The sequence below is a fragment of the Muscardinus avellanarius genome, assembly GCF_963383645.1.
Source record: "Muscardinus avellanarius genome assembly, chromosome: 22".
Taxonomy (NCBI): domain Eukaryota; kingdom Metazoa; phylum Chordata; class Mammalia; order Rodentia; family Gliridae; genus Muscardinus; species Muscardinus avellanarius.
The window spans coordinates 16,118,147-16,128,842 of record NC_137808.1 but is presented as its reverse complement, the minus strand read 5'-3'; the positions used below and the strand labels follow the sequence as shown (position 1 = coordinate 16,128,842).

Below are 10,696 nucleotides of genomic sequence, written 5' to 3'. Positions count from 1 at the left end.
TCCCTCCCGAAGGGCCTGCTCGCCCCGCCCCCGTGTAGCCCCGCCCCGGGGCGTGGCCTCCCTCCGAAGGGCCTGCTCGCCCTGCCCCCCGCGTAGCCCCGCCCCGGGGCGTGGCCTCCCTCCCGAAGGGCCTGCTCGCCCCGCCCCCGCGTAGCCCCGCCCCGGGGCGTGGCCCCCCCAAGGGCCTGCTCGCCCCGCCCCGCGTAGCCCCGCCCCGGGGCGTGGCCTCCCTCCGAAGGGCCTGCTCGCAGGGAAGGGAACAGTCTGGACCTGGGCCTTTCTGTCCTGGGGTACTAGGTTGGAATCCAAGGGTATTTTCCTTCCAAGCTTCGCCCCATCCCTGTTTTATTTGGAAACAGGGCCTAAGTTGCTAAGGCTGGCTTTGAACCCGTGATCCTCCTGCCTCGGCCTCCCAAGTCCTGGGATCACAAGCCTGTGCCCCGCCTGGCTCCTCTCATTCTGAATCAGGGTTTGGCCTTTCAGCCCGTGGTCCTCCGGTCCCAGCCGCCCGAGGACTGCGATGGATGACAGGTGCGCGCCCCAGGCCGTCTGATTTTTAGGTTTTCAAACACAAGTTCCACGCATCGGCCTCCGGCCTGTGTACTCCGGGCCGCAGGAAGCCCTGGTGTGAGGCCCCCCTGCAGCCGGGGCCCGCGCCAGGCTTCGAGGTGCTCGGACGCCAGTCCTCAGCTCTCTACATGCGCAGTGCTGGGGTGGGGTCCAGGGGCATCCTATCGGAGCCACACCCCCAGACCCATCCTTATTTTCCATTTTGCGACAGGGTCTTGCTAAGTTCCTTAGGCTGGCCTCCAACCTGCAATCCTCCCATCTCAGCCTCCCAAGCACTGGGCCTCCAGGTGTGCGCCACTGCACCCGGCCCACACCGGCAGTTTGGGAAATGAATCTATTTTAGAAAAAGAGATCGCGACCAAGCAGCTTGTAAAAAGTCGGCTTTATTGTCAACTATTCACTGATCTTACGCCTTTTGGGCGCCCACAGTGAGTCCTCGGGAACTGGAGTCAGGCCTCCCGCCCGCCCGCCCGCGGGCTGCCGTCCACCCACCCAGCGGGGCCAGCGGGCGGCGGGCCAGGCCTCCCGTGCGCAGGACTGGGTCTACAAGGCCACAGGTGGTGTGCTGAGCCCTGGGCTGTGGGCGAGGGGCCGCCACTGACAGGACGGCGCGCCCCCCACCCCAGGGCCTTAGAACCAGGGCGCCCCGCCGCCGCCCGCCTCAAGGTTAACTTGACTTTCTGGATTTCTTGTGGCGCTGGGGATTGGACCCAGAGGCGCTCTACCGCCAAACTCCACAGCCAGCCCTTTTTTAAAAATTGGAAACACCCCGACCGTGAGTCTCCTGCCTCGGCCCCAGGCGCTGGGAGGACAGGCGTGCCCCACGCCCGGCTCAAAGAATGCCCGGGCCGCCACTGCGCCCCGCGGCGGCTGGCGACGGCGTCCTCTACCTACTCGCAGTTGGTCCTAAGTACAGTAGAAAGAACTCAGAAAGTACCAGTGGGGGCAGACGGAGGCGCGGCCACCCGCCATGGCGACCAAGGACGCGGCTGCCGGCCAGGATCCAGGCGTCCCACGTGGTCTGTGAGGCGCGCTGTGCCCTGCGCTGGCCCGGCCCCTTCTTTCCGTTTTCAGGCAGGACCTGGCGAGGCTGTGGAGGGCCTGGCCGAGCCGCGGAGGCTGGCTGCAAACCTGCGACCCTCCTGCCAGGCGCGCGCCACCGTCCCGCCCGGGTGTTTTTTCAGTCCGAGCAGCCGAGGTGCCCTTGAACCTGCGATCCTCCGGCCTCTGCCTCCCGAGCGCCGGGGTGAGGGGCCGCGCGCCTGCCGGGAGCACCCCCAGGTTCGAGGCGGTGAGGTTCAGAGGAGCCAAAGTCTCCAGCCGGATGGTCCTGCCCCGCGGTGGAGGCCGCGCGGCCGCGTCCAGGGCCCCGGGACACGGCTCCAGGCGGCTGGGCGAGCGGCGTCGCGGGCGGCCGCCCATCTCCGCAGGCTGCTCACCTGCGCCTCTCCAGTTTTGTTGGTTTTTTTTTTTTTTTTTTTTTTTGGTCAATGCCCGAAAAAAAGCAAAAATTCAAATTGGGAAAATTTCTAGGACTTTACGCAGCGGAATGAAAGAAGAAGGAATTCCAAACGAAACAAACGAGTCCTCGAGCCGAGCCCGCCGCGCGGCGGCGCTCAGAAGAGCAGGGCGCCCATGCTGCCCACCTCGCTCTGCTCCTTCACGAAGATCTCGAAGTACTGGTAGATGATGGTCACCGCCAGCAGGATGCCGGTGCCCGAGCCGATGGCGCCCAGGAAGTCCGCCAGCACCGACAGGGCGCCGATGCACAGGCCGCCGAAGGCCGCGGCCGTGGGGATGTACCTGGGGAGCGGGGCGGTCAGCGACGCGGAGCCGCGGGCCGGCCGGCGCAGGTGTGAACCCGGAGCACTCTACCTCGGAGCCATCCCCCGACCCTTTTCAGTTTACATTTGGAAACCTGGTCCCGCTACGTGGCAGAGGCTGGGTGGCCTCAAACCTCTGATCCTCCTGCTTCAGCCTCCCATTTGCTGGAACTACAGGTGTGCTAGGCTAATTTTTTTCTCGAAACCGAGAGGAACACCGCCAAGCTACAGCCCTGGCCCTCTCTATTTTATTTTTGGTCTCGAAACAGGGTCTTAGTAAGCTGCCGAGGATCTGGCCTCTAACCTGCAAAAGGCCGGCCGGCCTCCTCGGCACTGGGTGGGTGGAGGCAGTGAGGGAGCCCAGGCCCCGGCCGCGGGCTGGGGCGGAGCCGAGCACTCACCGGTTGAGCTCGTGCACCATGGAGGTCTCCCGGTGGCCGCGCATCACCATCTGCTGCTCCTTCAGCTGCTTGGCCACCTGCGCGGGCGGCGAGGGCGGGCTGAGCACACAGGCTGGCGGGCGCGCCGCCCCTTCCCCCTCCCTTAGCAGTGACTTGTGTGTGTGGTCCTGGGACTGAACTTAGGGGTGTTCGACCTCGGAGCTACACCCCAGCCCTATTTAATTACTTAATTTTTTACCCCCCCGGGTCTGGGGATGGAACCCAGGGGCATCCTACCTCTGAGCTACACCCCCAGCACTATTTTTTATTTTTTATTTTGAAACTGGGTCTCACTGAGTTGCGGAGGGCCTCCCTAAGCAGCTGAAGCTGGCCGCGAACCGCGATCCTCCCGTCTCGGCCTCCCAAATGCTGGGATGACAGCGTGCGCCGCCACGCCCGGCTCCCAGCCCCATTTTAGTCTGTTTTGAAACGGGGCCTCACTACGTTGCAGAGGCTGGTCTCAAACGGGCAACCCACCTGTCTCAGCCTCCCAAGTACAGGAATGACCAGCGTGTACCGCCGCCCCTGGCTTGGGAAGCCTTCAAACTTACATCTTTGGCGGAGGAGCCCGAGACCTCGATCCACGTCTTGGAGAAGAAGGCGCAGGAGCCCAGCATGAACACGATGTACACCACCGCGTGCACCGGGTCCTCCAGCACGGAGCCAAACGACTCCGGCGGGGACAGGTAATAGCACAGGCCGCCGACGGGGTAGGCCCGCGCCGGGCCCCCAGACGACGTGTCCTGGGGGGGGGGGGGGGAAGAAAGAAACAGGAGGCCTGGCACGCGCCCATGGGCCTCGGCGGGGGCGCAAGAGCGGCTTCCCTCAGCGCCCGCAATTTTCTTACTGAACAAAAAGACACCACTCACTCAACGTATAAAAGGCACAAAACGCGCACACGCACGGATGTGCGTGCGTATGTCTGTATTTTGGTACTGGGGACCGAACTCGGGGGCATTCTCCCGGAGTAACTCCCCAGCCCTTTATTTTTTGTTCTGAAAGAGTCTTGCTAATGCCACAGCCGGTCTCAATCCCAAGGCCCTCCTGAAGTCTTCCAAGTCCTGAAATGACAGGCTTGTACCACTGGGTCAGCTTTTTTTATTTTTTTGGTACTGGGAATTGAATCCAGAGGCATTTTACCTCCAAGTTATACCACCAGCCTGATTTTTTTTTTGGTGGAACTGGGATGGAACCCAGGGGCTTTTCTACCTCCAGGCTACACTCCCAGACCTATTTTCTATTTTATCTGGAAACAGGGTCTCACTAAGTTGCTGAGAGCCTAAGTAGCCGAGGCTGGCTTCGAACCTGCGCGATCCTCCTGTCTCAGCCTCCCAAATACTGGGATTACAAGCGTGCGCCACCACGCCCGGCTTTTGAATCTGGAAAAAGGATCTTGTTAAGATGGTGAGAGCCTAAGTTGCTGAGGCTGTCCTCGAACCTCCAACCCTCTTGTCTCAGTCTATCTCCCAAGTACCGTGATTATAAGCATGTGCCACCACACCTGGATTATTTTTTATTTTGCAACAGCTGTCAGCAAGTTGCACAGGCTGGCCTCGACCCTGCGATCCTCCTGTCTCAGCCTCCCAAACACTGGGATTCTGCGCCTGGTTTCAAGGCTGTGGGTACTTACGGACCAGGTGCCCAGCAAGCTGACCAGCAGGTTGCCGCTGAAGCGCGCCGAGAGCATCTGCGAGATGACGTAGAGGTTGGAGACTAGCGCGGACTGCAGGATGATGGGGATGTTGGACGTGTAGAAGAGCTTGATCGGGTAGGTGTTGTACTGGCCACGGTAGCGCGCCGACTTGATGGGCAGGTCCACCCGGAAGCCCTGGGGTCAGGCAGACAGCAGCGCCTCACCGCGGGCCCGGCGCCCCGGGAGGGTCCCCCCGCCGCACGCCTCCACAGGGCGGCGCAGAAGCCGGCGCTCGCCCAGCTGCCGAGCTGGCCTTCGCTTGGGGCCTCCTGCCCCAGCCCCCCAGCGCTGGGGCCGCCCGTGCACCGACCTGGAAGTAGATGACCACGGCAAAGACGAAGATGGTGGCGATGAGGTTCATGAGGTTGGGCAGGTTCTGGCGGTAGAAGGCCTCTCGCAGGGCCCGCACTTTGTCCGTGCGCGTGGCCAGCAGGTGGAAGAGCGCGATGATGGCGCCCTCAAACTCCATCCCTGCGGGGAGGCGGCACGGGCGTGAGGGGGCGGTGGGCGCGCCCGCGGCCGCGGGACCCGGAGCGCGGCCCAGGCCTACCTCGGCCGGTGTTGACGGTGGTGGGGCTGAAGGCCTTCCACACGATCGTCTCGCAGATGTTGGTGGCGATGAACAGGGAGATGCCGGAGCCCAGGCCGTAGCCCTTCTGCAGCAGCTCGTCCAGAAGCAGGACGATCAGGCCGGCCACGAAGAGCTGCGGGGGGCGGTGGAGTCAAGAGGCGCTCGCGGCAGCTGCTCCCTGGATACGGGTGCCGGGCACTGAACCCGGGGCCTCCCCTGAGCCCACCCCGGCCCTTTCTTTTTTTTTTTTTTGGTACTGGGGTTCCTGGAAGCCCTTCTTCCTCCGGGGCTACACAACCAGACACCTATTTTTTATATTTCTATTTGGAAACAGGGTCTCTTACGCCAGCGTGGCTGGCTTCGAACCCGCGCGATCCTCCTGTCTCCGCCTCCCAAGCGCGGGGATGACAAGCGCGCGCCACCACGCCCGGCTTGGCTTTTTTATTTTGAAAATGGGTTTCTCCATGTGCAGAGGCTGGCCTAGAACCTGTGATCCTCCCATCCCGGCCAGTCCCTTTGGTGCTCGGCGGGGCATCGCGGAGCGGCCGAGCCTGGAGCGCTCGAGGGCTGTCCACGGGCGTTACCTGGATGGTGATCAGCAGGCAGATGCCGGCGCCCATCTCTGAAGGGTCCCCGTACATGCCGGTCATGACGTACACGATGGACTGGCCGATGGTGATGATCATGCCGAACACTGGAGGCAGGACGGTGCGTCAGAGCGGCGCCGGGGAGCGGCCACGCGCGGCGCCCGCACCCGCCGGCCCGGGCACGGCCTGGGAGTCTCCGTGTACCTCACTTCTGGAGGTGCAGGGGATTGCATCCAGGGGTGCTCTACCCCCGAGCTACACCCCTGGCCCTTTACTGTTTTGAAACAGGGTCTCCATAGGCTGCTGAGCCTCGCTCCGTCTGGAGGCCACAGGGCTGATGGGCGCCCACCAGGGACGTCTACTCTCCCCAAGGTGGTCTCTTGCCAAGAGGCACGCGGGAACGCCGGCTTTTTTTTTGTTTGTTTGTTTGTGTGCTGGGGACTGAACCCGGGACTTCTACCTCCGAGCTACACTGCGAGCCCTATTTTATTCCTTTTTATGTGTGTGTGGTACTGAAGGGTGGAACCGAGGGGCTTTCTACCTCCGGGCCTATACCCCCAGCCCTATTTTTTTTTTATAATTTATTTAGCCTCACTAAGTAGCTGAGGCTGGCTTCGAACCTGTGCGATCCTCCTGTCTCAGCATCCCAACTGCTGGGACTACAAGCGTGCGCCACCACACCCGGCCTATTTTATTCTTTGAGACAGGGCCTCACTAAGTAGCTGAGGCTGACCGCGAACCCGCGGTCCTCCTGTCTGAGCCTCCCAAGCGCTGGCATTACAAGCATGCGCCTCCATGCCCAGCTCCCAGCCTTTTATTTCATGCTTTGAAAGCGGGTCTTGTTAGGTTGCCGAGTGTCCCTAACTTGCTGAGGCTGGCCTCGAACCTGCGATCCTATCTCAGCCTCCTAAGTACTGGGATTACGAGAGAGCGCACGGTCGCAATTCCCCAACCTGGGGAGCACGCTGGAATTCCCGACCACACGTCAGGATGTCACGTGGAATCTCTTACGCTTCTGCGCTCCGTTGAAGAGGGCTCGGTCTTTTGGGGTGTCACCAACTTCGATTATCTTGGCGCCCGCCAGGAGCTGCATGATGAGGCCCGAGGTGACGATAGGGGAGATGCCCAGCTCCATCAGAGTCCCTGGAGGGGAGGGACGGAGCAGCCGGCGTTAGCTCGGAGCAGAGCACGCCGCGAGCACTCTCGCCGGACCGACCCGTGCGCTGAGGGTGCGAGCAGCACCTCACTCCGCTGCAGCCCCGGTGCCAAAGGTTAGTCCCCCCCGCCGCGCTGCCTTCAGCCCGCCAGGCGGCATCCTGGCTTCAGAAGTCTCGTGGCGCCCACACGGGCTACGGCATTCCGGTTCTCTACGGACAGATTCGCTGCGGTCTCCGGGAGACAAGGCCCGTTAACAGGAAGAACAATATCCGCGTCTTTTCCAGAGTGCGGGAGGGGCCGGGCAACTGCATCTGCTCCGGTACACAACGATGAGCTACACTTCTGATGGATTCAGAACTGAACTTGGACCGTGTCCTCAGAATGACCTGATCAGGATCAACAGGTACTTTTTTTTTCTTTTTACGGTACTGGGGATGGAACCCAGGGGCCCTAGTTTTTATTCTTTATTTTGAAACAGGGTCTCACTGAGCTGCGGAGGGCCTCACTAAGTAGCTGAGGCTGGCCTCGAACCGTGATCCTCCTGTCTCAGCCTCCCGAATGCTGGGATTACAAGTGTGCGCCACCGCGCCCGGCTGACACGTACGTTATGAATCCTTTCCACAGCCCAACAAGTAGACGAGTAACAAAACGCTGTCATATATTTTGGTGTGTGTAAGTAACCTATAGATGTGAAAACGACGTAGCCGAGAAACAAACTCGTATTTGTTATTTTGAGGGGCGTAAGGGGGAACCTAATCCAGGGGCGTTCTACCTCTAAGCCACACCCCCAGCCCCTTATATTTTTTATTTTGAAACATGGCCTCACTAAGTTGCAAAGGGGCTTGCTAAATTGCGGAGGCTGGCCTCCGACCTGTGATCCTCCTCTCCCAACCTCCCAAGTACCGAGATTACTGGTGCGCACCACCACCACACCCAGATCGCATATATTTTTTGTGTACTGGGGAGCGAACCCAGAGGCATTCTACCTCTGAGCTACCCCCGCCCCGCAGTGCTATTTTATTTATCTTGAAACAGGGTCTCACTAAGTTGTGGTGGGCCTCATGAGGTTGCTGAGGCTGGCCTTGAACCTGTGATCCTCCCGTCTCAGCCTCCCTAGTGCTGGAATTACAGCTGTACCACCACACCCAGTTTTCCAAGACCTGCACAAAGTCAAAGCCTATAATTAAACGAAACAAGGCCGGTCAAACCACTCCAGGCAGGGAGGTGCAGAGCGGGCCAGAGTCCTACCTCTGTTGGAGGCGAGAATGACTCTCATCCAGTAGAAAGGGTCGGCCGAGTCGGAAGACATGATTCCAAACAGGGGGATCTACAGAGGGGCGAAGAGAAGAGAAGTCGGCGGCTCCCCGCGCTGTTGTCCCCACCCCGAGGCTGCCCCGGAACCCGGCGCACCTGGCAGCAAACTAAGAAGATGAAGAGGGTGATGGCGGTCCATAGCACCTTCTCCTTGAACTGGATCTACAGGAGAGAGAGGGCCAAGGCGTGAGGATTTGCACAAGCTAGGCAGTAAGAATGAGCTGGGCACCCAGGCGCCGGCCTGGCATCCCAGTTCTTGGGAGGCTGAGATAGGAGGATGGAAGGTTTAAGGCCAGCCTCTGCAGGTAGTGAGCCTCTCAACAACCTAGTGAGACCCTGTTTCAAACTGAAAATAAATTATGGGTGAAGGTGTAGAACGCAGGTAGAATGTCCCTGGTTCAATCCCAAGGAATATTAATAATGACGGTAAGAAAAAGAACAAAACCACCTCCCCTGGTGTTAACCCTTCCTGAACCACTCCTATACCTTGCACACATTCTCCTTGTTTTAGTACCTGGTTATTAGGGACAGTGTTAAAGAGTGGGACCTAGGCTTGCCCGGGAGATGGCAGGTTCAAGGCCAGCCCAGGCAACTTAGCAAGACCCTCCTTCAAAGGAATAAATAAATAAATAAATATATAAAAAAGGGCCCGGGCTGGGCTTGATGGCGCACGCTTGTAATCCCATTATTTGGGAGGCTGAGAGGAGGTTCGTGGTTCCCAGACAGCCTCAGCTGCTTAGTGAGGCCCTGTGCAACTCACTGAGGCACTGTTTCACAATAAAGAATAAAAATAGGGCTGGGGGCATAGCTCAGAGGTAGAATGCCCCTGGGTTCCATCCCCAGTACTGCAAAAATAAATAAATAAATAAGAAGAAAGCCGGGCGTGGTGGTGCACGCTTGTAATCCCAGCATTTGGGAGATCGCAGTTCGCAGACAGCCTCAGCTACTGAGGCCCTCCGCAACTCAGTGAGACCCTGTTTCAAAATAAAGAGAAAAAAAAAAAAAAGGGCAGGGGGTGTAGCTCGGAGGTTGAATGCCTCTGGGTTCCATCCCCAGACCCTCAACAAAAAAAAAAAAAAGGAAATTTCAATAACCCACACATCCATATGGATGTCAAGAACACACACAAACATATGTGACCACGTTTACAACCGTCTGAAAAGGCCGGTCATGGTGGTGTACGCTTGTAATCCCAGTACTTAGGAGGCTGAGAGAGGAGGATCCACAGGTTGGAGGCCAGCCTCGGCAAGTAGGGAGATGCTCATTAACCTAATGAGACACTGTTTCAAAATAAAAAAAAAATAAAAAAAATAAGGCTGGAGGTGTAGCTCGGAGGTAGAATGCCTCTGAATTCAATCCCTGGTGCCAAAAAGATTCAGCAAAGATGTAGTTGAAAATATCTTATTATTTGCTTTCCTGCTTTGTTGCAGAGCTTCATTTGACCCTGGAAACATGCTCCTGGGCTGTAGCTGAGCAGTCAGGGAAATTCTGAGAAAGATTCAACACAGGAGCCAGGGCGTGGCGGCACCCGCCTCCAATCCAACCAGCACTAGGAGAACGAGACGGGAGGTTCTTAGGTTCGAGGCCAGCCTCAGCAATTTCAGGAGGACCTGTTTCAAAAAAACATAAGTAAAAAAAAGGTCTGGGGGGTGTATCTCAGAGGTAGCGCACCCTGATGAGCTCCACAGTACCACCACCAAAAGAAGAAGAAAAGATTCCACGCGGCACCGCTTTTCTCGCGCACCTGCTGTGAGCAGCAGCAGCCTTTAAAAAAAAAAAATCCCTTTACTCTCAGCATCTGACAGCCCACGAGAAAGGGGGAAGAACTCCACATACAGACCAGAGTGCCCACGGGCCCCTTCTCTGCGTGATGCTGGGGACCGAGCCCAGGGGCGGTCTACCTCCGAGCTGCGACCCCAGGCCCCGGGTTCCTTTCCCGCCCGGTAGCCGAGGCTGGCCCTGAAGCTGCCTGCGGCCCTCCAGGCTCGGCCGCCCCGTCCTGGGCCGCCGCGCCGGCTCCATCTTCCTTTCACCAGCTGGACAGCAAAGGCCTTTACTTCTTGGGAACACACCCGGCCCCGGCGCTGCCCCGCCGCCCGGCCGGCCTGGGGAAGCCCGGGGCGGTGCTCCCCGCCATGCCGCCCGCCCGCCCGGCCTGGGGAAGCCCGAGGCCATCTTTACTCGACGGCCAACCTCCAGGGCCCGGATCCGCGCGCAGCCCCCCGACGGCGGCGTGGGCACCGACCTTCCGCTCGGGCTTCTGGATCTCGGGCAGGATGACGCAGAAGGGCTTGATGACTTCCAGAAACTTGACTTTGGAGGGAAGGAACAAGAGGAGAGGAGTGAGGGCTCCGGGCGGCGGCAGGGGCCGGCGGGGGAAGCGGGCCGGCCGCCCCGGGGCACTCACTCGCCATGGCGGCGGCTGCTCGGGCTCCCGCGCCCGCTCCGGCTCCGCTGGGCTCGAGTGAGGCGACGCCGGCCGCGGGGCGCGCTGCTCCTCGGCGAGAGACACGTCAGTGCTGCCCCGAGCGCGGCGCGGG

The 10,696-nt window shown here is 59.8% G+C and overlaps 1 protein-coding gene across 6 annotated transcripts; it reads right to left on the bottom strand.

Moving 5' to 3' along the window:
• Positions 1 to 2,186: 2,186 nt before the first annotated feature.
• On the bottom strand, positions 2,187 to 10,470 carry SEC61A1 (SEC61 translocon subunit alpha 1; the record flags this gene model as incomplete). 6 transcript variants are annotated; one of them, XM_080718036.1, is made up of 11 exons in its annotated part: positions 10,402 to 10,470; positions 8,253 to 8,318; positions 8,091 to 8,169; positions 6,696 to 6,827; positions 5,682 to 5,791; positions 5,077 to 5,230; positions 4,837 to 4,997; positions 4,464 to 4,661; positions 3,385 to 3,576; positions 2,795 to 2,871; positions 2,187 to 2,373 (listed from the first exon to the last, which is right to left on the bottom strand). In XM_080718036.1, the coding sequence occupies exons 3-11, from the start codon at positions 8,149 to 8,151 to the stop codon at positions 2,187 to 2,189; spliced, it is 1,272 nt and encodes a 423-aa protein (XP_080574162.1). In that variant the 5' UTR covers positions 8,152 to 8,169; positions 8,253 to 8,318; positions 10,402 to 10,470. The 6 variants fall into 6 exon arrangements, with proteins under 6 accessions (XP_080574162.1, XP_080574164.1, XP_080574165.1 ...); XM_080718038.1 differs by lacking the exon at positions 3,385 to 3,576 and having other exon boundaries at positions 10,402 to 10,461; XM_080718039.1 differs by lacking the exon at positions 4,464 to 4,661 and having other exon boundaries at positions 10,402 to 10,461.
• Between the last annotated feature and the right edge of the window lie 226 nt (positions 10,471 to 10,696).